The sequence below is a fragment of the Oenanthe melanoleuca genome, chromosome 2 (genome assembly GCF_029582105.1).
Source record: "Oenanthe melanoleuca isolate GR-GAL-2019-014 chromosome 2, OMel1.0, whole genome shotgun sequence".
Lineage (NCBI taxonomy): Eukaryota > Metazoa > Chordata > Aves > Passeriformes > Muscicapidae > Oenanthe > Oenanthe melanoleuca.
The window spans coordinates 145,883,690-145,911,649 of NC_079335.1; the positions used below are offsets into that span (position 1 = coordinate 145,883,690).

Below are 27,960 nucleotides of genomic sequence, written 5' to 3' on the forward strand. Positions count from 1 at the left end.
AGGAGAGAAATGTACTTGGTGAGAACAGAACCCTCAGGGAAAAAACTGAAGTGATTAAGATCAATGGATCCATCAGGATCACTGAATTATTTTTTCCAGACCTAATTTTTAGGGCATAGAAGGAGGTACAGGGGAATTTGGTCCCAAAACTGGTGACAGGGATACATCCTTGTCATCCAAAGGAGCTGAGTATCAGCTGCTGATTTCCTCATTTGAATTACAATTCCTACCAAGTTTCCTTGCAGCATTTTCAGAGTTGATTCCTTGATTCCTGCAGCATCACCACCAAGGGAATGGATTTGGTCTGTGGCTGCCTGTAGCTGGAAAAGAACACCACTGTTAGTGTAGAATGGATGCAGAGAACAGCATCACTCCATGGAGTATTAATTATCAAAAAAGAGTAACTTGGATGTTTATGTTCTCTAAAAAAAACCCAAAAAACCTTAATTTTCCCCTTTTTTTCAGCACAATCTGGAGGAAAGCATAATAATTTTTTTCTGAAATGCTTCCCAAAGAATCATGTTATATTTTACTGTGAAATAACTTCAGAAGATATCTCTGACTTGCCAAGATGGGATCAAATTTTAAGTATGGAGACTTCTAAGGCATTTTATCACCAAAAGTACCTCAAATTAATGTTTATATACATAAATCCTAATCCTGTCCAGCCCCAAATATTTCATAAAAAGCAAATAGTTCTACTCACTAGAGGAATGCAAAAGGGGAAATCTACCTGACACCCTATAACTGAGATTTAATGGTGTTAAGGCTCTTTTTCTTTAGCTGGGAGCTCTAAAGCAGCATTTTTTAACCCATGAAGAATAAAGACTCTGTCTCCTCTTGCTTGTCACAGCAAAGGAAAACAGAAATACAACCCCTCCTGCTCTGAATCATGGCCCATTTTGCTGTAGCAAAGATTTCTAAATGGATGAGAGTGCAGAAATTTAGGGCTGGAAAGGCCAGGAAGTGTTGCTTTAAAAGTTTGAGACTTCATTCTTTGAGGTGGGTGGGAAATCTTGATTATTTGAATTAATTAAAGAAGGCTTTAAGAATGAACTCCTCTATTAAAGGGGCATCTGGGGAAAAACTAACTCAGAGGCAGCTCTAATTTCACCCCTTTTCATGGCTTAGGGCCACTCCTTCTACCCAGTTCATAAAGTTTTGTAGTCAATGGACTGAGAATGAGGAATTTCAGCTGGAGCTGGCAGCTGCTGGCTCAAGTTCTGAGGAAATTTTCTGCAAATATTCCTTTGCTTACATGGCCCACCCATTGCCAAGTGATTGTTCAGTGGCCACACCATCCATTCTGTTTGGGGGAACATAATCATGGTAGAATACTTCTGATTTACAGATTTTTCAGTTTTCATGCAAGGAAGGAGATAAAAAGATGTAAAATAACAGTGTTTTCTATCTATCACTCCATATTTTTGATAGATCTCCTATGTGTTAAACATAACTTTCATTTTACACATCATTTTCATCCTAGTCTTCTTCCTGAAATATCTGTGCTCTTTTCTTTTTAGGTTAAAATCTGAGAATATTTCAAATTTCTGTTTGAATAAAGGTCATTACACTTCTGCAGAAGGGGAGCAGAAGCAAGTTGATTTTTCCTTAAATTATTCATGAATTGCTCCACTACTTGTGTGATTTTGGGTCCCAAACTACACCTGATACTTGTTTGCCAACCTGCCAACTGTTTGACAAGACCCCTCTGACCAGAACACTGTGGATTTATGCAGGAGTTCTCCAAAATTTAATTTAATCCATGACTTCTTGATCTTTCAGGTAGCTGGGGTACAATTCAGGTAGATGCATGGCTCATGATAATAAGTGATGGTGAAAGACTGAGTCAAAATGCATCTGTCAGCATTATTGATCCATTTAACTGATGTCTTCTAAGAAAGCAAAGTTCAGAAAAAAAAAAAATTATATTTAAAAAAAAATCACCAATACTGCGTAAGGAAGAGGAACAGCAGCCAAAGGACAAAGCAAATATTGACATCAGGACATCTCATTTTCAATTCAGCAGCCACCTGAGTAAAATTACTTCTGTGAAAGGTTGGTATAAAGCCACAGTAAACCAGAAAATTTAATCTGCCTGAGTGAAGATTTGCTGTCTTATATGGTATAGTTTGGTGTTGTCTCAGTTCTGTAAGTACTTATTCCAGAAAACAGCTTTCATTACAGGGATGACAAGTGTTTAGAAGAATAAAGAACTAATTACTGACTGGTATTAACAAGGTGAGAATATAAGACATAAAGGTGTGAAATTTGCTTCTCCTCACAAAAAAAAAAAAAAAAAAAAAAAAAAAAAAAAAAAAAAAAAAAAAGAGAAATATCATTGCCAAACTGGTAGAAAAGCCTCTGTGCTTCTATAAATAAACATTCCTAATTGCTGTTTAATAAATCCTTGGCTCATTATAACTTGGGGATATCCTTTCCTAGCTCCCCCTGCCTGCAGAGGTGAAACAGCTGAGGGAACACATCATGGACAGAAATGACCACAACCCAAAGCAAACATGGATTTTAGAGCAAATTCAACATGGGAACACGAATCAAAGCCATTTTCTATCCCAAAGGCTGGATTTCCATGGGTTGAGTATAAAAAGAGAACAAGAAAAACTCCTCACTTCTCTCTCCAGCTCCTTGACTTTGTGATTCAGCTGCTTCACTCTGGCTCTCTCACTCTCAAACTCAGCAGTCATCTCACGGTTCTTTTTGGCCAACTCAACTATTTTGGTGGCTGCCACGTCTCCAGCTAAACCAGACACCCCTGCAAAGAGCACATGAAAGCAGAGAGCACATCTTACAGGCAGGACTCAGAACAGACCATGCTTTTGTTCTCTGTCACAATTCTGTGCTTTCATTGTCCCATCCCTTCCTCCCAGAGCTGTGCCAGGCACTTAAATGAACAAGTGAGGGAAGAGATGTCAGAGGTGCCAGCTGGATGGGTTGGTCCTTTGATTCAGCAGCTCACCATGGCCACATTTCACACTGTGGCAACAGCCATGTGTCACAAGGCCACAACAGTGGTTGTAGCAACATTATCACCTAGAGAGGGCAGTGGTGTTTCCTGCTCACTGCTGGGAAGGACAGCTGGGAACAGGATTTTTTTGGCATTATCACAGAAAAATGCAACACTCTGCTTTGCTTGGTTGTTTACTACTGGAGGAGTTGCTGGAACAGAGGTGTGAACATTTCTAGACATCAGTCCTCAAAGGTCAGGCACAATATTACAGTTGGATCCTGGACAAGGTCCAGGAAATTTCATTGTGCCTATTTAGGGAGCTTTGCTGGATGACTCTTAATTGCTTTTTTAAACAGCACATCACTGGCTCCCTCATCAGGGAGGGTTTGATTAGTGCCACAAGCAAAGCAAACCCCAGGCCTGGTTGCTGTGTCACCTGGCTCAGGTGAAGGAAAGCTCTTGTACAAAATCAATGTCATGGCAAACAATGTCAACAGGAGCTTCCAGCTCAGCAAGGAACATGAGCCTGCAACAACAAACCCTTGGTGTGAAGGCTGAACTTGGCTGCTGCCATTCCTCTTAACTCTTTCCTCCTCCTTCAGAGCTCTGCAGTAATCCTTTTCTTCTGATATCCATGAACAGGGGTGAATGCTGAGGTCCATATAACCCCAGAGACATTAGTGGGGCTACACAGAACACAGCTGAGAACAGAATTTGTTCCTATACCACTATTTAAAAAACTGGTAAAGAACAAAATTTATTGTCTTAAAGGAATTTATCTTAAAAGCATTTCAAATGCCTTTTAAAAAGCACTTAAAACCAATCCATTATTTTTGAAAGCATTTCCGCTGTTCTCACTCCTTCATGTGGTTTGTGTCACCCCTCCCACCTAGGAGCTACTTTTACCTCAGCTTTCAGGATAAATAATGGCTGTTGAGAATCACAGTAAATACTAAATTAACCAAAGCCAGGTTGCTGCTTCCATGTTAAATTGATGGTCTTCAAATGCATTGCACACACTCAACCAAGGTTTTTCATTCCCAAGCAATGTGGGGATTGCCACAATGCAGACAGGAAAAACAGAGGCAAGGGATTGGCATCAGCCAGAGGAGCTGCAAGAGCACATCTGGCTCCTGGTCCTGACCAGGAAGAGCTTATCACCTCTCCTACACCCAAACTACACCTGCTTTTCAAGGATTAAGGTGTAACTTCATGTTATTTAGTTCTCTTGGTTGCTGGTTTCCCCCTTCTCTTCAAGCCTGGTCATCACTGCTGTCCTGACCAACAGTGGCACCCAGTGGAAGAGGTGAAGCCTGCACAGCTCAATTTTCAAAAGACACCAAAATCACTTTAGAAGCTGAATTTTGCTTTCATCCAGCATCCTGCCTGTGCCCTGTTCAGACAGAAAAAAGGAGCCTGAACAAGAAACCCTACAGAGCAGAGAAAGTTGCATCACAGCTCTTAGACACTATGAGGAAGTTTCCCAAAAATATTATTTCTATTGAACATCATTATTTTTATGCCAATAACAGCAAGTTTAGAGTTCTGTGAGGAACAGAAACCACTGTGTACCCTAAACGAGCACTATTCTTTCCAGGGACGTTTTTTTGTCATCAGCAACAAGCAAATCAACATGGTGAGAATATGAAGTTGTTGTGTTTACCTGACAGAGCCAACCTCTCATCCTGCACTCTTTTCTGGAGCTGCTTTATCTCAAAATCTTTCTCTGACACCAGCTTGTAGAGCCTGCAGTTCTCATCCCGGACCTCTCGGAGCTGATCCTGCAGCTGCTCATTCTCAGCCTCAAGAAAACTGGGAAAAAATAAGCCACAATGGCAAATAATATACAAATAATGTACAAACAGAAACAAAAAGTGAAACAACTTCATGGTAAATGGGCTGAGCTTACCAGGAGTTAGTTTATTGAATTAGGGAGAATATCCTAAACCTCAGTTAAGAACATAACCTGATTATCTGATCTATTCAGTTAATATCTTCTTTAAAAAAATAAAATTTGCACTTTTTTGAGCTGTCTGGGGCAAAACATCACACAACAGGTGTAGTGAGGTTACCAAATAGTGTCATCTCAGTGTTACTTACCTGTTTCTTCAGAGGAAATCAGGCAGCATTCAGCATGTGTGGGACATTCAGGCTTTCTTTTCTATACTTGACAAAGCCAAGAGAAGCCAACAGAGCATTGACTACAAAGCTGCCCCTGGGGTCCTTTAAAAATCAATGTTTTAGAGCAATTCATAAAAAGACCAATTTCCTGTGTCCTCATTTGATTCTCTTGGAACCCTGTGAGCATCAGTTTGTACTGTTAATGGTGCCTTTTGGAATTCTTTTAGAAACAGAGAATATAAAAAAAACCCTCTGAATGGAAAGAAATAGCCCTGCTTCTCCTACTCTTCAGGATATTTAGCAACATTTAAAGGTTTCATCTCTCTAAGACAGCCAGAGAATTAATAACTTTAATCTCTTTACTGCCCTGATGTGATGGGTCTTTCAAATATAAAATCCAAGAACTGTGGCCTCAGGGGCTCAATTCAATCGTGGGAGTTCAGAATTATCTGAGCTCCCTGACACATGGTCCTTGAAAAAACTTGGGAATCAATACAATTAACCACACACAAGTGACATTTGGGCTGCCCACCTCACCCCAGCTGCTGCTGCTGGAAGATGAAGGTCTCCAGGGCCCTGTGATTCCCATGTGGAAGTTCCTGATAATCTACAGCATCTCAGTTATCCAGACACTTAAATCAGCAGGATGAATTGACTCTTAGATTCTTATTTTCTACAGGGTAACCCAAAATGTTTGCACTTTGAATAAGCCCAGTTGTTACAGTGTGTACCTGTAGACACAGCCAAGCCAGATGTCTCAATAATCATCTCAATTTTTTACTTCAAAGTTTTAGCAAGCCCTTAGCACCCATTGGACTTGAGAGCTTTTAAATGCACCCTCCATATGCCCATGTCAGAATAAATAACCCCTTAAGGCACTGCCATAAACAGCACAGCCAGTTTAGGAGGGGATTCACAATGCATAATTAAGAAATGCATTTGTGTTTCAAAGCTGCAAATCAAAGGGAGATCAAAGGCAGCTGTTCACAAAGGAGAAGAAAGCAAGGAGCAAAGTGAGCAGAGGCAGAACTGAGTTATTCCCACATGAACCACTCAGAGGAGAGAGCAACAAAACTCAGATCCAGTTAGAAACCTGAACCAAAAGATTCTGAACAGTGGGGGATTAACATGGAAAAAAGGTTCTAAGCTTAACAGACCTGAGCAGTGAAGTAGTCTCAGAGCTGGAGTCCAAGTCTTGAGGAAAAGCACTTAGAGGAGGATGGAACAGAAATCCCAAGGGCACAGAGCTGGAGTGTCCTCTGAGGAACTTCCCACCCCATCACAGAGTGACTCTCCCTGCTACAGAGGCAGCAGATCCACCCGAGTGCCTCAGCTACAGAAAATGAGCCAAAAGAAATGGGCTGCAAAAGGTGCCCCTTTTCACTCTCCTTCAGGGAATCACAGCCAGGTGGAGCTTATGAGCAGGGACCTGACTGGAATTCAAGTGGTTTCCCAAATTGCATGCCCTGTTCAGGCCAAAAAAATTAAGGAATTTAACTTTTGTCAAATTGTGTCTTTCCCAACTCTTGTTAGAGATTTTCCACAGGATGGGAAGAGTAACTTAGATACATTCAAGTACACCAAACAGAGAAGGGAGGATAAAGTTACAGAGAGAGCATAACAGAAAGGCAGAAATATCAGCTTAACACTTGTCTAAACAAGATTTGGGAGTAAGATGGGAGGAAGGAAAAAAGAATTCCCAAGGTTCGGAGGAAGGGAAACTTCTGAGAGGAGAATGTTTTCCAATTGCTGCTATAAACAACAGTGACAAGCTGAAATCACTGCCACTGCAGGCCATGTGGAGTCCTGTGATCCTGGAACATCCTCTGATGTGCTGTCATGGGAATAGTGCAGAGAACATCCTGGTGAATCCCTTCCAGAAACAAATCCTGCCTGGATTTGATCACTCACAACCACTCTGCTGAATTACACAAGCAAAGGACAGTCTAGATATATCTGCCACACCTGCCATGTCAAATGGAGACTTTTGACAGTCAATGACACAGAAAGAGAGGCAAATAAAAAAATCTGGGATTACTCAGGCCTAAAGTACTGAACTCTAAATAGCAGAGAACTACTGGACTTTCCTGTACTCTGCACACTGATGTGCCACAGGAGCACCTAAATCCCCTTTCCTCTGCCAAACATCTGAACTATGAGAATCAGCCTCACAAAATTTTTTTTAAAAATCAGATTTCCATTATAATATTCCACAGATTATCAGAAAAAAAAAAATGTTGAAGGGAAAACAGCTGGTAAAGGTAGAGGTCAGATTGGGGGTTTAATTTGGCAAATCAGACAGCTCTGGTGAGGCACCAGTGTGTGAAGGACTTTCTTCACCTGGCTTCACCACTACCACAGAGCAAAGTCCTGAACAGCCAGCACTGCAGACACCTTCAGGGTGTGTCCAACATCCAACCCCAGACCTGATCTAGACAGGAAAAGAAGTATTAGGAAATGGTGACTATATCCTGGGAGGAAGAGAAATTATCTGCCCTGCTCCAGTACTCAGCTCAAAAGGAAAAAAACAAGATTAAGGGAGATCCATACCAAAATGCCCAATGTCCTGATAATCTTGTGGTCCACCAAATCAGGATATATTGCAAAGAAATCCCAGGGAACACTCTTCTGCACTGCAGGCCTGTGGTTTACTCCCATTAGCTGCTTTGCCTCTGTCCATCTTTGGAAATTATTCATGTAGGGAATCTATTTGCTTAAAGCTAGGCAGGAATTAACCAGCAATTCAGAGGAGGAAAGTGATCCCAAAAGGTTGGATTTTGTCAGGTAGTACCTGGCTGCCCCTTCATTTGTAAAATACTGATATTAAAGAGCACAGCACAAAGCCCTGAGGATAATTAGGGGATTATATTAAGGGAGAATCTCCTCAGGATAATGAAAGCTGAGTGTGTGAAGACAGAAATTGTCCTGCCATCTTAATAATATTGAATTTCATGAGATCATAAGCAAGATATACTCCAAGTGATCTCCTGAAGGAATGGTGCTGCCAGGTCTTTACCTTTTGCTGGCATCTTCCTTTACTGGAGGTCCTTTTTTAAACAGGTTTAGATCACTCAGGGCTCTTACAGTCTCCTTTGTGCTGCCTGTGTTCTTCTGGCTGTTCTGCTTTTCCTTCTTCTTCTCCATCAAATTGTGCAGCCGCCTTTGCTGTTGCTCCTGATAAGCCTTAAACTGGCTTTTGAAATCTTCATTCACTTTTATATCTGGCTCCATTGTTTACTAAAAGCATAACAAGAGGAAAATAAAAAGTTGACAGAGAGCAGAGATCAGCACTGCTCTGAAAAACATCTCCTTCTGGCAGCTGCTCTGCAGCTTTTCCTCCCTGACCTCCACCAGCCTTCCACCTCCTCCTCCTCCTCCCCAGCCCCAAGACTTTGCTTCAAGCACCCTTTTCCAAAAATGGCTTTTAAACAGCCCTTTAAAAAAAAAAAAAAAAAAAAAAAAAAAGTTGTCAGGTCTTTTTCACTCCAGAATTCAAAAAAGCAATGTTTCCAAATGTTCTTAAACAGACTTGTTTAAATAAACATTTTAACAGAGGAGCAGGTTGGGGCCAAATCCAAGGTCACACTGGCTAAAAGGAGCAGAGAGTGTTTGGGACCATCCAACCTCTCTACCCACATCCAGGAAAGGTGCAAATCTCCCCATTTTTGGGTTAATGGGGGACTGAGAGAGGAAGAAAAATAATTTTTTTCCTTATGCTCCCTTTGGGCAAGACAAAAGTGTGGCTTACACCTTTCCCCCAAATTTCTAATCACTGAGTGATAACATTACATAACTAAGTAATAATGTATTAATTATTAAGTATATTTAATTATAAAAATAAGTTATCAATAGATTATAAAAATAATAATATTGCTACCCAAACATTTTCTTAGGATGACTAAAGACAGTTTTCTGATAAGCTGCAGCGTGTTTCTCCTCTGTTTGACATTTTTGGTCAGCAAAAAAATCCTACTGCACCTTTGGTCTAGGAAAACCAATCCATAAATACCTCCACAGGCACGCCCTGCACTGAGTAATTAACACAGGGCCTTTCCCACACTTATGGAAATCAATTATCCTGATTAATGCTCCAAAATGCAGCATGTCCCTTTGTGTGCCTTATGGGCAGAGAGTCACCTGGACAAGGTGCACTGAGGGTTGACAAGTGCAAAGAGCAGAGTCTGCACAGCCCACAGAGCATAAGGGATCAAAGAATTATTGAATCAGTGAGGTTGGAAAATCACTTTTAATTGATTAAACTTGATTCTGAGACTTGGAAAAAGCCTGCATAGATAAGGAGTCCATTCCATTTACTTAAACAAACTGGATATAGAATTTAGATAGCTTTTCTGGTTTCAGTAACCTGTAGGCTGATAACTGTATTTATAATTAGATTGGACCTCATGACAGCTTTAGCCACTAAAGATAGCAAAGATGAGCAAGAGCATCTTCAAACAGTAGTTGTCTCTGTTGTGAAAATATCCCAGAATTCTTAGTAGAGTAACTATTTTAGGTCTTAAATCACCTTCATGGTTTTTCTCGGAATTTTCCTTTTTTAGACAGCCATTAGTGATTAATTTATTAATTAATAACTAATTTATTTACTTATCTATAGGCCAGAAATGTGCATGGTACCCAAGACGCAGCTGAATTCCACAATGTTGCAATGGAAAAACCTTCTTAGACTCTCAAGTCCAACCATTAACCAAATCCCACCACCAAACCTTGTCCCCAGGTGCCACATCCACGTGGGATTTGAACACTTCCAGGGATGAGCAGCCTTTTCCAACTCCCAACCACCCTTTGGGTTGTTAAAAATTACAATGTAATATTGGCTTTTGCATTTATGTATTAACCTATGCATGCTAATATTGACTATGGTGGTTTTATTTTTTTTTTTAGTTTTAACTGTGGTTTTTAATTTTTACAGATGGTTGGTGTTGGTAACTGGTATATTAGTAGTAGGTGTTTCTTACTAGGTGTTATTTAACTAAGCAGGTAGTTTATTTATTACAAAGACACTTTATTAGCTTATATTACTTTTAAAGAAAACTCTATCTTAAAAACTATTCTAACACTACATTAATATTTGAGAAAAGCCAATACTATAATATGTATTTATAACAAACACAAAATGTTTAGAATATTTCTATGTAACTGAAAGAATGGTGAGAAATAATTCTGTTGGTTCCCACATCTGCTGACCAACCTCTCCAAGAGATAAGAAAACAGTGAAAAAAGCAGAGCACCGGGGAAAAATCCTAGAATTTGTCAACCCTTTATCAGAGGATGTGGAACAGGATGGAGACACAAGAAGAAATAAAACATATCTCACAGGATACTGTGCAGAAAAGTTAGACTGTAAAGAAAACAAACCTAAGAGGTGCTGAAACATCAAAAAATCACAAGAATGTCTGAATAATGCATGAAGCACTTGAATATGTGTGTACCTCAGTAATGGAACAGTATATATAGTATATAATAGTGTGTGTATATATATATATATGTATATATTGTCTATATATATATAGATACACACTAGATATAGTGTATTATATAGATCACACTCATATATCTTAAATATAAGATATATATATTATATAATATGAGATATTACAAATAATATAATATATATATCTTATAGACCAAAAGCCAAGGGCGCCCCAATGCCAGTTGATTTTTTTAATCCCTTATTAAACTTCTAAAAAGAAACTTCCAAATTGCAAATCTCGTTTCTCACAGGGTGAAGAAATATTGGTGAATATCTCATCTAAGGCACCCCTGACTCAGGCAGGAGGGCTCCAAGGCAGGAAAGATGCCACAGGAAAGTTTGGAAAGTCTCCACGCCCTCCATGACCAGCCATTCTCAGCCCTCTGCCGCCTCAGCGAAAAGAATTTCTTGTGTTTATATTTATATATTTTGACTGCAAACCCGTAACTGTGACTGTCTCCCTCCCGCCTCGCCCTGTGACCTGCCAGGACCTGCTGGGTCCTGGCAGCGCCGCGCTGTTTCCCGATCGCGGGAACTGCTGCCCGCACGTCCCCGGGCCTACCCGAGCGGCGTTCCCGAGGGCAGCGGGAGGGTGGCAGCGGGAGGTGTCCCCGCTGTCCCGGTTCCCTCCTGGGCAGCGGCGGGGCCGGAGCTGCGGCCTCGGTGCCGCTCCCCGCGCCGGGCCCCACGCGGTGCCCATGGCAACGGCAGCGCGCGCTTCCCCTCAGCGCCGCCGCCATGATGGCTCCCCTCAGCGCCGTCCCTCAGCGCCGTCCCTCAGCGCCGTCCCGGCCCCTTCTCCCCCTTTCGATGGGGTAGAAACAGGAAAAGGCCTCGCCGCCCATCTCCATCCGTGTGGGAGCAGCGGCTGGGACTTCCTTTACCACGAGCGCTTCACCCTCTCAGGTGATTTTTATTCAGCTCACGCCGTCCCTCTGCAATAGGATGGGGCCCAGCAAAAAGGCAAAGAATTGTTACCTGCTCTGCTCGCTTTTATTCGCGTTTCATCTCCCCCTGCAGTTTGTACCTCTGAGGCTGTAACCATGGAATGTCAGCTAACAGGAGAATATGTGCTTTTTTAGAAATTGGCTTTTATTTTCGTGACTGCTGTTGGAGGTCCAAGGAGTTTGAGTGTAAAATAACTCACAGACAAGGATTTTAATACCTGAAAGGTGATGGGGGGGCGCTTTAAAGATTTAAATGTTTTAAAATTTTCTGTGGGGAACAGTACTGCAGAAATCAGCTAGATTATACACTTTAAAAGCATTAAACCACCAAATTAATTCGTTTTCACAATATGTATTTTAAATGTTACATTTAGATGTTACTCAGAAGAACACTGTAAATAAAGTTACAAAATATAATCCAAGGGTCTGATATAGCAAAAATAGGGAGCCTGTGCCTTCGTTAACAATGAATAAATATAACATTTAAATAGCTGCAACATACTTATGCCTTAAATAAAAAATATAGATGTCTATATCTCTCTCAATATTTTAGAAATCATTTAGTGCTACTGGAAGCTTCTAAATTACAAAGTTGGAGGCAGAGGATAGAAAATGACAGCAAGGCGTTCCTGACGTTCCCTGACAGAAGCCAGTTTAGACATCGTGGTTTTGGGCAACAACAGCAAAAAATTCATCAGTTTTAGGACTGAGTCAAAGGGAAAAATAGAGGGATTGCACTCCACGATATCCCCTAAAAACTGGGATGTGGTGGTGTCAATCAGAGACGCAGACCTGTTCCCCAGGGCACGTTCTGAGGCTGCCAGCTTCAGCACAGTGTACCATACACAAAATAGAACAATTCTCTAATGCCATGTATTATTTGTTTTCCCCAAGAACCCCTCTACAGGAGGCTTGGAGCTGCAGTATATAGGCCACCACCAGGAACAGGTATTTCAGACAGCTTCCCACTATTCCTTGGAATTCCCCACATATTCCCGGAACATGGAATACAGCACGCCTGCAAGACAGAAAAAAAGCACAATTAAAGGAACTGTGTGAAGTAAGAAATAATGGGTTTCAAAATCTGAACAGTTCTCAACAAGACAGAATTTCCCTTCCTCCTCAGCTGCATTTTTAATAGCAGTGATGGATACTACAAAATTCTTCATATACAGAGAAACTGGGCATATATATATATACACCAGCATATATATATAATATATATTATAGTATTAGTGTATACTATATATAGTATATATTATATATATATATAATTCTTTATATACAGAGAAACTGGTCCTCAAAATATACAGTTTATACACTGTGCTAATTCTAGTTGATTTTGTGGCCAAAGTCAAGCTTTTCTATTGTTCCTGCTGGGAATACAGTACTGACAGTGTTTCATGTGATGTACATTTACACACAAATGGGATGTACAGACCAGGAGCATGGTGTCCTTGTACATTTAGAGACACAGGTCCAGGCCTGAAAAAAACCCATATAAATATATATATAAAAATATATAATGCCATGGTCTACACACACTGTAGATCTTAATTGCATTACATTCAGAAACAGCAACATATTTACAAGGGAAATATTATTTTCTTTTTTTGGCCTGTAAGAGGCAGAGATGCAGAACCTCACATTCCATGTCTAGACATAATCAAAACTGTTACTCTGAAATTAGATACTTAAGTACACAAAATCAGATTACTCCAGAAAGGCACCAGTAAGGAGCACAAGCACCCTGAAATAAATGTTCTGGATGCTTCCAGCCAGCCATATTATCAGTGGGAGAGGCACAGGAGGCTGTCATGGTTTGCCCTGGCAGGGACAGCTGCCATTCCGTACGTACCACACGTCAGGGCTCCCACGGCGAAGCCCTGCGCCGCCACGCGCATGTGGATCAGGTGAAGGGACATTTTCATGTCACCTCTGTGCTTCAGCTTGTACAGCCCGTAGGCGACCACGGCAGCAAAGCCACCCATCCCTGCAAGGCAAGGAGAGCATCCCTCTGAGTGGAGATCCCTGGGAGGAGTGAAGAGACCCACCTAAACAGCCTGCGAATCACTCAGCTTTTAGGCTGGAAAAGACGCTTAAGATCATTGAGTCCAACCATTTCCCCACAACTGTCGAGGCAACTGTTAAACCGTGTCCCCAAGTGTCACATCTATACAGTTTTTCAATCCCTACATGGGTGGCAATTTCACCACTGCCCTGGGCAGCCCTTTCCTTGAAGAAATTTTTCCTAATATCCAGTCTAAACCTCCCCTGGCACAACTTGAAGCCATTTTCTCTCATCCTAGAATAAGGCTTTCATGCTCTAATCACTCTGGTTTTGTGTAGTGGTAAATCCTAGCCCTGGTTTCATTCCAATGCCACCTCATTCAATGCACAAGTCAGTGCAGGGAAGCGCAAGAGATTCTCACCAGCATTAAAATGTCAAAGGAGCAGCTCAAGGTGTCAGAATTCCCTGGATATTTTTCAGACAGAACCAGGGCTCCTCACATCTCCTTTCCTGCATGGACACTCACACCCAACACCCCCACTCTGCTGATGCTCAGACTCTCAGTGTCTGCATGCTCCCTGATGTATCCACTGGCCTGCCACAGTTGCTATTTTGGGTGTTGCCACATTTGGCCAGGTGCCACCAGGACAGGACAAGTCACGTGTTATTGTCCCCAAGCTGTGAGGAGAGAGGCTCCGCCAGGTCTCTTTCCCAGGGCCAGAATTCACCTTAGCTAGTCCTTAGCAGAGCAAACAGCCCCAGCTTTGCCAGTTCCAACACTGATGCTGTCACAGAATACACAGCAGAAATGCACAAGCTTTTCCAATTCCATCTATTTCATTCCATTTTTAGGATTATTTGCACAGTTCATAGGTGGATGCCAAGTTTTAAGTGCTGTGTATATTTTACTGAGCAGAGCTCAAGCAGTTTGTCTTCCCTGAGCTGGAGCATTACCAGTGCCACCAGGAAACTGTAAACACTTAATTCATGCTCATTAAATACCAATTAAAAGTTTTAGGGCCTTCAACCCAGCTCTGATACAGGTCAAAGGTGAGTTCTGTCAATCTGATTCAGAGAACTGGAACTCCTGGAGTTCATGGTACAGCCCAGCAAGGTGGAGACAAAGGCCAGTGACCACGGACCCAGTGACGAAATGTGCTGGCAAACGCCTGGAACAGTTCACCCCGAGTAACCCTGCTGCTCTCCATGTAAGGTAGCTCAAATCAAAACGTGTCTTGTGTCAGACAAAAGCTGATCCCTGCTCTCCTCAGAAGCTGAGTATCAACAGAGGCTGAGAACGTTAAGAACTTCCTCAAACTCGGATTATGTTACTTTTAGTAACATAAAAGTTACTAAAGAAATACATTTTAAACTAAGCAAGGGCAGCAAAGGGCTGAAACATTCACCTGACAGCCTGTAACTTAAACCCTTATAGTTTGTATTCTGATAGCTTCTAAGTCACTTTGCAGTGGTCACATAATTCCCAGAAACTGTGCTCCAGAACAGCTGCACAACACACTCCTTAACCACTTGACAGCATCACCTTCACATGTTTTCTAGCCTCACCTAAAAAGCCTTTCAGGGTTTGTTGATTTGGGGTTTTTTCTTATACTTGTATGTTCTAGGTTTTTTATTTAAGGTAACAGACCTCATTAATTTCCCTCTTTCTTGTAGGACAACTATTATGGGGAAGTAATTCCTAAGTGATTTCCTGTTCACAGAAAAAAGGTGAACAGTGATGGTCTTTCCCACATCGATTGTGCAAACACTCTGAACTCACCGATGGGCACAAACGGCGTCTCCTTAAATTTTTTTATCAGCTTCGAGGTCTGGCTGGTCTCTGTCTCATACTCAGGGAAAACAGGTTCCTGGCTGGGTGACATGGTGGCTGTGAAGACAAAGAGCCTCCCTTCAGGTTTTGGAAACACCAAATATAGAGAATCTTTAGGAAAAGAAAATCCCTCATGTATTCCACCAGGCACAAATATCCAGGTAGTGAGATATAAGAACAGGCACCATGGACAGATGGTTTAATTCAAGTGAAGCCTTGGGAAGCAGGATTGTTACTTACTAGGAGGGGTAAGAACAAAACAAAAAAAAAAAGTAGCAAAGCAACAAATTTCTGCCATCTGTTTTTACTACATTACAGATCTCAGTGAGCCCCCCAAGCTCACAGCAGCCACAGAAAGCTTTGGTCACTGCCTGCCTTTCTTTTTAGGAATTCCATAGCTCACACCCTGCTTGGCTTTCGCAGGCTGGTCTTTATGGCAGTTCTGACCTCAGCAAAGTTCACTTCTCCCCCCTCGTTCCTTGCCAAGAGCAGCAGCCACAGCAGTCGGGTTGGGAAGCACGAGCTGCTGCACAAGGTCAGCACAGCACTGCCTGGCAGCTCCTCAATCACTACAACCTATCCCACATCAACATAACTCCAAATTCCTGATGGAGAACACAGGGATGAGAACAGCCACCGCTGAGGAGCTGGAGCAAATCCTGAAGCCCTCAATAGGTGCAGACTCGTGTGGGGTCACATCAGAAGTCACCCGCAGGTGATTTCTCACCTTCCTCCAAGGAAAATAAAAAGCCCTGAGAAGGGCTCCACCCACAGAACCATCATCACCAAACTGAGACCATCCTCCAGAACTTCCCAGCTTTTTCTGCTGGGAATTGCTTGGATTACACCAAGACCTGTTCCCTCCATAGTGCTCACCATAAGCATAATTCAGTTAATGTCAACTTCTGCTAGTGACAGCACAGAGGGTCCCGCTAGAAAAATCTCTACTGCTATTGTTCGGCTTTGCCACCGACACAGCTGAGGGGCACATGGAAACGTTCCAAGCTCTCAGAATAAGCCAAGAGGAATTTCATTAAGCAGGCGCCAGTAACCATAGGAAAGAAGAGATATTTCAAAGGTGGCCGTGCTCCTGCTTATGCAGCATTTCGTATGCACCCATGTGAGCAGACTGACTGGTTCTGAAACCATTTCCTCTGATAGGCCAAAGGATTTGGTCTCTCTGTGCTTGCTACAACCACTCTTATTTGCTTAATGTAAATAATTATTTTAGCCTGACTCATTTAGAGAAGGGAACAAGAGCTACCTGTCACTCAACAGAGGAGGAAACAGCCAGGAGTGAGATTTACACAAGAAAATTATATTAAAAGTGAAACAATTCATCGACCACGATAGTTTTCTGTGACCTTCAGCCCTGACCTTGCCGACACCGAGCAGGGAGGTCAGGGCACCTGTGTGACCGGTGTCACCCGCGGGGGACACTGCGGGAGGACCACGGGTGGGAAGGTGACAGGTCCCAGCATCCCTCCCGGCAAGGGGAGGCCCTGGGTACCCCCAGGCTGCTTTCCGCCTGCCCAGCTCCACCTGGCGATCCTTCCCCACTCCAGCCCCAGGCCCCCGCACCCCACACGGGGGCTCTTCCCCACTGCGGCCCCAGGCACCTTCACCGCACTGCGGCCTTCTGCCCCACGTCCCACAACCCCACATGGGTCCTCTGCTCCCCTCCTGTCCCAGTCACTTCCACCCCACACGGGAGCCCTTCCTCGCTCCAGCCGCAGCACTCTCAGCCCCCCGCAGAGCTCTGGCTGTGTCCCCGGCCGTGCCGCGGCTCCCGCCCGCCCCAGCCCGGCTCTCACCGCGCTGATCCGATACCGGCCGGCGTCTGCCGCGCCAGGCCCCCCCCTCGCCTCTTATTGGCGGCTTCCGCCCCGCCCCTCCTCCGAGACTACAACTCCCAGCATGCCGCGCGCCAGCGCGCCCGCCGGCAGCCAATCCGGAGCGCGGCAGCGGCCACCGCTTCCTTATACGGGCGCGGGGGCGGGGCGGGCGGTGACGTCAGCGCGCGGCGCGCCGCATTGCGGCGGGGCGATGGTGGCGTAGGGCGGCCGGCAGGGGGCGCTGCGGGGCCCTGCCTCAGCGGGGCCTGCGCGCGTTCGCGGAACCGACAGGACGGGGGCGAACAGTTCCAAATTAAAAGGGAGGAGCTTTAGATTAGATATTGGGAATAAATTGTTCCCTGTGAGGGTGGGGAAGCCTCAGCACAGGGTGCTCAGAGGAGTTTTGGCTGCCCTTGGATCCCTGGAAGTGTCCAAGGCCAGGCTGGACACTGGGGCTTGGAGCTGCCTGTAACAGTCGAAAGTGTCACTGGCCATGGATGGGGATGGGATGTCTGTGGGAAATCCCGCTGGGAAAAGCCGGTTTCCATAAAGGAGACAGAGGAGCTCTGCAGCTTTATTGGGATAAAGGGAGAGAGGCCACTGGGGCACGGCCGCGGGGTTTTCTCTCTCTCCCGCCCTCTCGGTTTTGGAAGGCACAGCCACCTTTTATCCCAAACTCCTTTTATCCCAAGCTTCATTCCCCCACTGGCTGAGGTGCAGCCTTCTCGAACCACCTGACACATACTCCCCCCTTGAACTTGTCATTTTCCCCCAAAGTTCAGAAGTTCAGGGTTGTGCAGCCCCATTTGGCTGTTTCAGGAGTCACTGTCCAGGCTCTGTAACAAACCCCCTGCCCAAAGCTGGTACAGACATTAACCCCATTTCAAAGCTGTTCACACCATCCCTTCACCATGGAACTGTTTGTAAAGACATCAGCACACATCTTCCCTATTGTTGAGATGAGGTGATCTTTAAGGTCCTTTCCAACCCAAACCCTTCTGAGATTCTCTGAAATTTAGGCTCTTGCTTTTTCTTTTGCTGAAGAGCTTCCACCTGATGTCAGAATGGTTTGGGTTGGAAGGGACCTTGTAGTTCATGCCATTCCACTCCTGCCATGGCAGGTCCTTCCACCAGACAGGTTGCTCCAAGCCGTGTCCAACCTGGAACACTTCCAGGACAGCCACAGCTTCTCTGGCTTTCTCTCAATCTGATTTTCTTGCTGCTGAATTATGCCATTGACTATGTTTTCCCATATTTCAGCTTTCAAGCAGACATTTTTTTACCCCCACTGTGTGCCAGGATTTTGATGCCCAAAGATAACCTAGAAATTGCTCCTGACTTAAACTGCACTCTGGAAGAGGAAGAAGAATCTTCTGGGATCACAAAGGTGCCTAAAACCTTTTCCTAAACCTGAGAACAGATTGTCAGAGCAAAACATCAAAGATAAATCCTTTTGTCTCTAAGCCCAGTGCTCTTGTGTGGTGTTTGTCCCTCTCCATCTTCAAGCTGGGGGAAGACAGAGCTGCTGCTCCTGCAGGGTCACTGCCACCGACATGAGGCACAAAATAAAGTGGCCCAGACAAGCACTGCATCTCTCTAAATGTGCTGCCCATTACCCCTAATCTGGTTACCTTAATTGCCAAAGCCATTAGGGCCCTGCAGTCTGAAAGGAAACAAAAAATCTATGCAATTACCAGCCCTGAAATTGAGTTAAAATCTTGTAATAAATTACAGTAAAGGGCACTTTCTCCAGTGGCTCTCAGAGGCACGTTTAATTCTCTGCTTGGGGGCAGAAACTCAATTAAAAACAAAAACTTATTTCATTTTAATTGCTGGCCTAATGAAACCTCTGTCACCTGCAGCTTCCTTGTGTGCGTGTCCAGTGTCTCAGCTCTCCAAGTGGCTTCTTGCTCTCTGCTGTTGTGTGTTGCACACACATTATAATAATATATATTAATTACATGGTATATTTCAAGTGCAGCAGCAGCAGATGGTGGCAGACATGGAAGTGGGTAAAAATAACACAAATTTCTCTCTGAATCCACCTGCCATGGGGTAGGTTGGATGTGGAGCTGTGGCATCACTGCTGCTCTGCTCTCCTGTTTTTACCAGGGTGGTTTGGGGTGTATAAATGGCACAGGGGAAGCCTTGGCACAGTCAGGGTGCTCCCATGGCCCTGTTTGTTGGTGAGATGAGGAAATGAGCAGAAGTGTGACCAATCACCCATGCTGATGCCCAAAAACTCCTCCAATAAACCACTTAATCAGAAACACCTTTGGCAGAGGCCATTTCTGCTCTGGCAGGGGATGAGGATTCTGCAGCACCCAGGTGGCACCTGGGGTGTTCAGATTTCCTGGAAAACACATGGATTCTTACAGCAGGCAGCTGTTGTAGATGTTGTGCTCAAATACAGGGTGGAGATCATTCTTCCAGTGCTGCCAGAGAATGATGAACTTCAGGAAAAGCAAAACAAAACCAGGGAGGTTACGCTGAACTCACATTTCCTGGCTGTCCTCCTACACAAGCAGAAGTTCCTAAAAGCCTGGTTCAAGCCCCTGGCAGGATGGAAGCAGGAGAAGCAGCTCTTGTAAGTGCCTTTTCTGTCTGTTTCTTGCTTGTAGACAAAGCCACACAAAAAACCCTGGCAAGGTCCTCTTTTGCTTTTGAAAAGTAGCCAGTTTAGGATTGGGATTAATTCCTGAGCTCAGCCCTCCCTTCCACTCTGAGCTACAGGATGGGGGTGTGGACACCAGTGCCAGGCTGATGTGGATGGAGAAGGATGTGGCAGAGGGAGAAAAGGAATCTCTGTGGCTGGAAGAGTTCCCAAATGCAAATTTTGAGAATGGTTTGTCTTGGTGTGGGCAGAGGGGGTGTGAGGGGGAAGGTGTTTAGGAGTTTTGGGTGTTGCTGTGATCAGCAGGGTGGGCAGCTTTGGTTTCCTCCCAAGGGCCTGCAGCTGAGGGTGAATTTTCTCTAAAATATGATACAGAAAAGAAATTTTAAAAAGCTCATTCCTAGACAAGTCTTTTTATGGCACTTTCCCGTGGCAGAGCTTTTCCCTGCTCTCCCACTGCTCTGTCTGAAGTGCTCTGCAGCACTTGCCAAAGAGCAGCACTAAAACATTGCAATCCAGCTCAAACCTATTTTTCTTTTCTTTTCAGCTGCCTGGAGCTGCCTGGAATGGATATTTAAGCAATGAGACCATACCAGGTACGTCCAGAGCTTCACCCCTTACAGCTGCACCCCACTCTGAGCCTGTGGGGTGGAGGGGCTCCTCTTTCCCTGGGTGCTTGTGGGGAGGGAGCCATCCCTAAAACCCTCAGATCCACCATGGGATATGTCCTCGTTGGGATGCAGAGCACAGCCAGGGGCCAACAGCTCCATGTCCTCATTTCTGAGTGGCTGCAGATCTCTGCAGGGAGAAACAGATCCCAAGGAGAGGCTGGAGCTACACAGCCAGGCCTGTTTGGGATTGCTGGAAAATGAGCCCCAGGGAGAAGATGGGTAGCTTTGGTCATGGCTGAAAAAATATGTGGTTGGGGTGGAGGGGTGTTTACATGATTTTTGCAAAATTGTTTTTTTGTTTTGCTGTCAGAATCTGAAGATTAACCTTGATTTTTAAACTCCTCAAAGTGCCAACAGCACTAGGCAAATCCCATCTTCTACTGTGTCAAATGGGCTCCTCAGTGAAAGCTTTTCTCCTGAAATTCAGATTCCAGAAGTAGGAGGCTCCCAATCACTCACCATTTCCTGAAATCTGGGCTGCAGCTATCTAAACACTGACACCCACAGTTCCAGGGAGTGACCACTGCAGGGTTGTCTCATGCCTTGCCTCATGCAGAGTTGATTCCAGCAATGTTTTTCCAGCTGAATGTCTCCCTTTCATCATAATTCAGGACTGGATTCTGCTGCCTACATGTCCTCTCCTTGGATGAGACTTTGAGCAGCCTGGGATAATGGAAGTTGTCCTTGCCCATGGCAGAAGGGTTGGAACAGGATGATCTTCAAGGTCCTTTCCAACCCAAACCCTTCTGGGATCCAATGAATTCTATATTTTTCACTTACTAATGCCTTTTACCAGAATCCATGTCTTGTTGTCCTAGAGTTGGCATGGAGAGAGATCAGTGTCCTCCCAGGAGCAGGGAGATGTTCAGCATTTCCCCTCTGGGAACAGCCCCACTGACATAAAGGTGCTGGTGGCAGGTTCTTCTTTACCAAGAATTGAGATGCTGCTTTCTCAGTAGTGACCCAGGTGAATATAAGCAGCTCACAGTGAGCTGTGGTGCTGGATTTCCTGTAATTTAGAGCAAAAAATTTGCTAAAACTTGTGGTGGTGTCAGGAGGAAGCAGTGACTTATGTCAGAGGAAATCATGCTCATTCATTTTTATGTGTCTGAGTAAAGAAAGCAGAACTAATTTTGGGTTTTGGTTTCATTTTTTTGTTGCTTTTGTTTGGTTGTTTTTGTTGGTTTGTTTTTTTTTTTAATATGTACATGTAGACAGCTATCCCCATGCTTAGGCAAAGGCCAAGTTGTTCAGGACACAAAATACTCATCAGACAGTGGCAGAAATTTAAACTTGTGAAATTCCAGTACCTGACTAGAAGAAAAACAAAGAGGGGCTTTTTACAAGAGCAGGAGTGACAGGACAAGGAGGAATGGCTTCACACTGAAAGAGGGTAGGTTTGGATCAAATATTGGGAGGAAGTTCTTTGCTGTGAGGCCCTGGCAGAGGGTGCCCAGATAAGCTGTGGCTGGCCCTGGATCCCTGGAAGTGTGCAAGGCCAGGCTGGATGGGGCTTGGAGCAACCTGGGACAGTGGAAGATGATCTTGAAGGTCCCTTCCAACCCAAACCATTCTATGACTCTATGAACTAAAGAAAAACCCTCTGTGATGTGATGTTTGCTTCCTGTGTGAATTGGAACAACACTTTGATCCCTTTCTCTTGCTCCTAGGCAGCCACTGGTCAAACACAACCACAGACACGTGGCTGAGTGCTGCCAATTCAACTGAGTACCCCTATGAGTACCTGGATGAGGAGGATTATGAGCTCTATGGCCTCTGCACAAAGGAGGAGGTGCTCTCCTTCAGCAGGGTGTTCCTGCCATCATTTTACACTGTGATCTTCCTGGTTGGACTGGCTGGGAATGCCCTCCTCTTTACTGTCCTCCTCATGTACATCAAGAAGAAAAAGAAGATGACTGAGCTGTATCTGCTGAACCTGGTGGTTTCAGACTTCTTCCTGCTACTGACTCTTCCTTTCTGGGCCCTGCACATTTCTCAGTGGGTCACCTGGGACATCTTGTGCCCATTCTTAAACGCCATGTACACTCTGAACTTCTACAGTGGCATCTTCTTTGTGAGCTGCATGAGCCTGGACATGTATCTGCAGATAGTTCATGCTTGCTCTCCTCACAGCTCCATGGTGTGGAGGAATTCCATCCTCATCTTGTTGGTGATGTGGATCCTTTCCATAGCTCTCTCCATTCCTGATGGTCTCTTCACCAGCACAAGGCAAATTCACAACAAAACCATCATGTGCACCCAGGATTATGGCCAGGAACACTTATTTTGGAAAGTTGTGTTTCGAGTGATTCAAAACACCCTGGGATTCCTTCTCCCCTTCCTCTTCATGACTTTCTGCTACTCCCGCATCGTGTGTGTCCTCAACACCTCACAGATCCCTGGCTCCAGGAGAGCTCTCTGCTTAGTCCTTACTCTGGTGGGGGTCTTCTTTGTGCTCTGGTGTCCTTACAACATTGTGCTCATCCTCCACTCCCTGCAAGATGTCGGTGTGATCAGGAGCTGTGAAAGCAGTAGGAAACTGGACTATGCCCTGCAGATCACGGAGAGCTTGTCCTTTGTCCACTGCTGTCTCAACCCCTTGCTCTATGCTTTTGTGAAGAAACGGTTCAGGGCGTATTTGTGGAAGATCCCTCAGGCCATTTTCAGGAGAGGAGCTTTCTTTTCCATCCAGGACTCCCAGACAAGCCCGTCTTACAGCAGATACACAGCTCAGATAGAAATGTTGAGCATCACAAATGCATCATAAATACTGACATAATTTACATTATGTGTGTGCCCTCTGTGCTCTATTTTACCAGTTGGTGTGAGCCCACAGCCCTGTGTAACCAGATAGTTCATCCTAGCAACACCCTTGAGATGAGGACGTTCCATACTGGGATTGGAAAAGTACGTGTAGGGTCTCTTTCTGTTGCAAGTGGAATTATTATGAAAAGATTGTCCTGGATTTACACTAGTGGAAGAAACCCAGTCTCCATCTGGAATATGTGAGGCAGTAGCAAATAAAGAAGCAGATTTCTCAATGTTGTGCCTTAAAAATGCAAACTCAAACTTGAGATTTTCCTCCTCCCTGGCATGGGCTGAGGAATGGATTTCCATGCTCATCTATCAGGCCAGAAACACTGCCAGGGGATAGCTTTGCTTCTTCTGGCTCTTACCATTTCCCAAGTGATTTAACCATGATAATCTCAATTTCTACCAGGACATACAACAGAAAGGACTGGATACCTTTAATCTGAGTTGTTCTCTGTCATGATGAACTGTGCCACACTGGTACCTGCTGGGCAGGGAGCTGGGTTTCCAAGGGCAGAGCCTGGGTGAGAGATCAATCATCAGCTGGTTTGAGACCAGTTTGATCAGAACAAAGTCCAGAGCAGTAACAATCAATGAGAAAGAGATAAAGAGTGTGCTCAGCAGAACAGTGGTGGAGGTATTTGCCTTCCAAGATCCAGTTTGACAAGATAAAAAGATCCGCGGCTACTACTTGTAACGTAAATATTGGCTTTGAAACACCACAGAGTGAGAGCATGGCCTGAACAGAATAGAACAGAGAGCTGATGCTCAATACTTATTACCTAGTAGAGCTTTAAAGTTCAAGGTTCTGAGTTTGCTTAAAGGAATTATTCACCCCAAATACTCCTGAACCTTAAATGGTCCCTTTCCATCCTGAAAACCTATTAAGTCTGGAGGTTGCCTAGAGCTGTACAAATAAAATTATTAATTTAAGAGAAAGCACTCATCACTTTTATTTTATTACTACTTAAGGTTACAGGACTGAGAAGGGCTTTGAGTTGATCACTGCTGATATTTTTCTTCCCAGCATTGTTACAATGTTTTTCCAAAATTGTAAGGTTGGGAGCTTTCCTAAAAAAAAAACAAAGCCAGAATAAATATTTAGCTGATGCTATGATATGGCCTTCACTCCATGGGTCAGGTCACTGGAGAGAATATGGAAAGGGACAGCAGCTGGGAAGCTAAAAAGAAGATGAAGATTGTGATCTCAGACAGAGAAAGGCTCTTGGGACTGTGGAAGGCTTCTGATGGGATGCTCTAGGGAAGAGCAAAGGTGAGGAAATGGAGAGGAGTTTAACGTCACTCTTCATCCTGCATGAGAAGAGGTCCCAACACCAGGGGCTGGGACAGGCTGTGGTGACAGTCTGGGTAGATCAGGGTGGCAGCACCCAGAGGAGCAGTGCCAGGTGAGACAGGGGTCCCTGGCATTGTCCCCAGACCCCACCTGGAGAGAGGTAATGAGAGTTTGAGAAGCAGAAGGGAAAGGAGGTAAAGCAGAAGTGTTGTGGTCCCTATGGGCACTGCTCCCCAGCCAGGGGCTGGGTGGGACATTTGGAGACTCTGGACTCCTCTGGTGCCAGATGCAGTAACTCAAGCTCTCCCCACTCGTGGGCAGCTCAACTGCTTTGCTTTGTACTCAGACAGAGCAGTAGCACTTGAACCTGATCATTGGTAAAGCACTCCTGGCACACCACATGCTGTTGAGAACACCAAAATGTCAGAGACTTTTCCTTCTCTTGGGTTTTGAGATTTGATCAGCTCAGCTGTGACCCCCTTCCCTTGGTCCTGTGCTTATTTCCAACATCCAGTCTTGGTTTCATTTTTTTCAGTGGGTGTCCACAGCCTGGTCTTAAAGGCAGAAGTCACAGAATGGGATTCTCTGAACCTTTTCATTACAAAATCTGGGCTCCATGCAGGCTAGTGAAATTTGCCTCATGCCAAAACCCATCCCCCTAATATCCAATGGGGTTCCAACATACCTTCCACCTTAAAACCTTCTGTTCATCCAGGGATGAGTTCACTCCGGAGCAGGGCCAAGGCAAACACTCACAGCCAATGAGGACAGAGGCTGTCAGCTCTGTATCTGCCCATCGGCTGCTGGGTGGGGATAAAATGCACATTCCTGTCCCAGCCTGTCTCCAGTGCCAGCTCCCGGACAGCCACGGAGCTCTCATGGTGCTCTGGGTGATTCTGCTCTGTGCCTTGGTGTCATCACTGCTCGGTGGGCTCTATGTCCTGGGTGTGTTTCGGAGACAGAGACCCAATGAGCCACCTTTGGACAAAGGTACCGTTCCCTGGCTGGGCTATCTGCTGGAATTCCAAAAGGACGGCTCAGAGTTTCTCAAAAGGATGCAGAGGAAACACGGGGATGTTTTCACGGTGCTGATCGGTGGCCGTTACTTCACCTTTGTGATGGATCCCTTCTGCTTTGGCACCATCGTGAAGGAGTCACGATCTAAACTGGACTTTAGGACTAATGCAACTGAGCTGGTCCTGCGGGTTTTTGGCTACAAGCCCATCGAAGCCACTCACAGCATCGTTCATGCATCAAGCACAAAGCACCTGATGGGAGATGGCCTCACTGTCCTCACACAAGCCACCATGGAGAGCTTTCAGAAGCTGCTGCTTTTCAACCTGAGCTCAGGGGAGAAGAGAGTGTGGCAGGAGGAAAACCTCTTCCACTACTGCTACAACATTGTCTTCAGGGCTGGGTATCTGGCTCTGTATGGCACCGAGGCACCCCGAGGGGCAGGGAACAAGGAGAAGGCTGAAGAGCAGGATCGCCTCCACTCCAACCAGCTGTTCCGGGAGTTTCGGAAGTACGACCGCCTCTTCCCTCGCCTGGCCTTTGGTCTGTTGCCTCCCAAGGACAAAAGAGAGGCTGAGAGGCTGAAGAGACATTTCTGGAATATGCTGTCTGTGAAGAAGGTCTGGCAGAAGGACAATATCAGTGGCTGGATAAGTGATCAAGACAAACTTCTGGCAGAAAACAGCGTCCCCGAGTACATGCGGGATCGTTTCATGTTCATGCTCCTCTGGGCATCCCAAGGCAACACGGGCCCAACTGCCTTCTGGCTCATCTTGTATCTGCTGAAGCATCCAGAGGCTCTGCAGGCTGTGAGAGATGAGGTGGATAAAGTCTGCAGGGAGAGTGGGCAGGAAGTAAAGGCAGGGAGCCCCCCAGTTACTGTCACTAGGGACATGCTGAACCAGACTCCTTTGCTGGACAGTGCTCTGGAGGAAACCCTGAGGCTGGTGGCAGCCCCAATGCTGGTCAGAGCTGTCCTTGAGGACACCTGCCTGAGGACAAGCAGTGGGACAGAGCTCACCCTCCGCAAGGGGGACAAGGTGGCTCTGTTCCCACACATCTCTGTGCAGATGAACCCAGAAATCCACGAGGAGCCTCACAAATTTAAGTACGACCGTTTCGTAAACCCAGACGGCACCAGGAAAGATTTCTACAGAAACGGGAAGAAGCTGAAATTTGTCAGCATGCCTTGGGGGGCAGGAGTCTCCACCTGTCCCGGGCGGTTCTTTGCTACTGCTGAGATGAAATTGTTTGTGTTCTTGATGCTGAGTCACTTTGACCTGGAGCTGGTCCATGAGGAGGAGGAGATCCCAGCCATAGACATCAGCCGCTGGGGATTCGGGACGATGCAGCCCGTCCGTGACGTTCGGTTCAGATACCGGCCACGCTTTTAACCTGGGGGCTCCTGCTGGTGCTGTTTGTTCTGGTGTCACAGATGGGACAAATTATCTGATCTTGTGGTTGTCAGATCCATGCCAACACTGATATGATCTTGTTTGCTCAATGTTTATCGTGGCTTTTGTGTTTACATCCTCCTCATGTGCTGCTGCTGTGTTGTTGGGTTGGTTATGGGATTGAAATCTGCACAGAGAGAAAAAATGTTCCCTGTCAGGCTACTCCCAGCCCCATCCCAGGGGCCGTCAGCCCATTGACAGGAGGAGCACAGGGTCAGATTGGAAGGGTGGAACACAAATTCAGGCCTTCCAAGGAACAAGGGTTTTGTCCAGGTTCTCCCAGGGCTGCCCCAGCAGAGAATCAGCCCTACAGTGTCGTTGGATACTGCTGGGAACCAGGGAAAAAGCAGCCTTGAAGCCTTGGGTTCCTCAGCCTGCTCAAGGACAAGAAATTATAACAATGATTAAACCCCTGTGAGAGAAATGATGTTTTGCAGAAAGCATGTTTTCAAAGAGGTGTTGCCTTCTTGGACCAATGAGTCTTTTCTATTCTGTTTTGCATGAACTATCCTATAAAAGTGTAGTGTTTCTTTAAATAAAGCTCTCTCTTGCTTCTCCATTACACAAAGAACTATGTTGCATTATCCTTTTCCCACTCTCCTCTCTCCCACAGCCCAAATGCAACATTAAGGTCCCAGCATGACTCCCACGGAGATGTTGTCATCTCTGGATCACTGCCTGAGATAAGGAACAGCTCTGTGGATCACTACCTGGGATAAGGGGGATTGTCTCAAGGCAGGGGAGACATCTTATGTGTAGGGGAGGAGCATTTTGGGAATGCACAGCATTTATAATAGCATATTTGGGGAAGGAACTAAAGGAGGATAAAGGAGGGATTTGGGTGATTTGGGGAGGAAATTGAGATGTAAGGGGATGAAAAGGGCTGATTGGGTGCATA

At 45.1% G+C, this 27,960-nt stretch overlaps 4 protein-coding genes across 7 annotated transcripts in view; 2 read left to right on the top strand and 2 right to left on the bottom strand.

The window, feature by feature from the left end:
- Positions 1-11,351, bottom strand: part of CCDC13 (coiled-coil domain containing 13) — a 28,743-nt gene extending 17,392 nt beyond the window's left edge. For all 3 annotated transcript variants that reach the window (XM_056483845.1, XM_056483847.1, XM_056483844.1), the window contains exons 1-5: positions 11,143-11,351; positions 8,106-8,326; positions 4,632-4,780; positions 2,631-2,773; positions 231-320 (exon numbers count right to left, since the gene is read on the bottom strand). In XM_056483845.1, the coding sequence (XP_056339820.1) occupies positions 231-320; positions 2,631-2,773; positions 4,632-4,780; positions 8,106-8,320 (597 nt within the window). In that variant the 5' untranslated portion in view covers positions 8,321-8,326; positions 11,143-11,351. The remainder of the gene's footprint in view (positions 1-230; positions 321-2,630; positions 2,774-4,631; positions 4,781-8,105; positions 8,327-11,142) is intronic.
- A 300-nt stretch (positions 11,352-11,651) lies between these two features.
- On the bottom strand, positions 11,652-17,316 carry HIGD1A (HIG1 hypoxia inducible domain family member 1A). Its single transcript, XM_056483848.1, has 4 exons — positions 17,184-17,316; positions 15,319-15,426; positions 13,386-13,520; positions 11,652-12,545 (listed from the first exon to the last, which is right to left on the bottom strand). Exons 2-4 carry the CDS (start codon positions 15,419-15,421, stop codon positions 12,496-12,498), a joined length of 288 nt encoding a protein of 95 aa, XP_056339823.1. The 5' UTR covers positions 15,422-15,426; positions 17,184-17,316; the 3' UTR covers positions 11,652-12,495.
- Positions 17,317-19,720: 2,404 nt separating this feature from the next.
- ACKR2 (atypical chemokine receptor 2) lies at positions 19,721-27,633 on the top strand. 2 transcript variants are annotated; one of them, XM_056484601.1, is made up of 3 exons: positions 19,721-19,791; positions 20,366-20,414; positions 22,160-27,633. In XM_056484601.1, exons 1-3 carry the CDS (start codon positions 19,768-19,770, stop codon positions 23,254-23,256), a joined length of 1,170 nt encoding a protein of 389 aa, XP_056340576.1. In that variant the 5' UTR covers positions 19,721-19,767; the 3' UTR covers positions 23,257-27,633. The 2 variants fall into 2 exon arrangements, with proteins under 2 accessions (XP_056340576.1, XP_056340577.1); XM_056484602.1 differs by lacking the exon at positions 19,721-19,791 and adding an exon at positions 19,934-20,049 and having other exon boundaries at positions 22,160-24,416.
- Positions 24,407-27,633, top strand: LOC130249640 (7-alpha-hydroxycholest-4-en-3-one 12-alpha-hydroxylase). The gene has a single exon (XM_056484600.1). The coding sequence runs from the start codon at positions 25,263-25,265 to the stop codon at positions 27,000-27,002; it is 1,740 nt and encodes a 579-aa protein (XP_056340575.1). The 5' UTR covers positions 24,407-25,262; the 3' UTR covers positions 27,003-27,633.
- Positions 27,634-27,960: the final 327 nt, after the last annotated feature.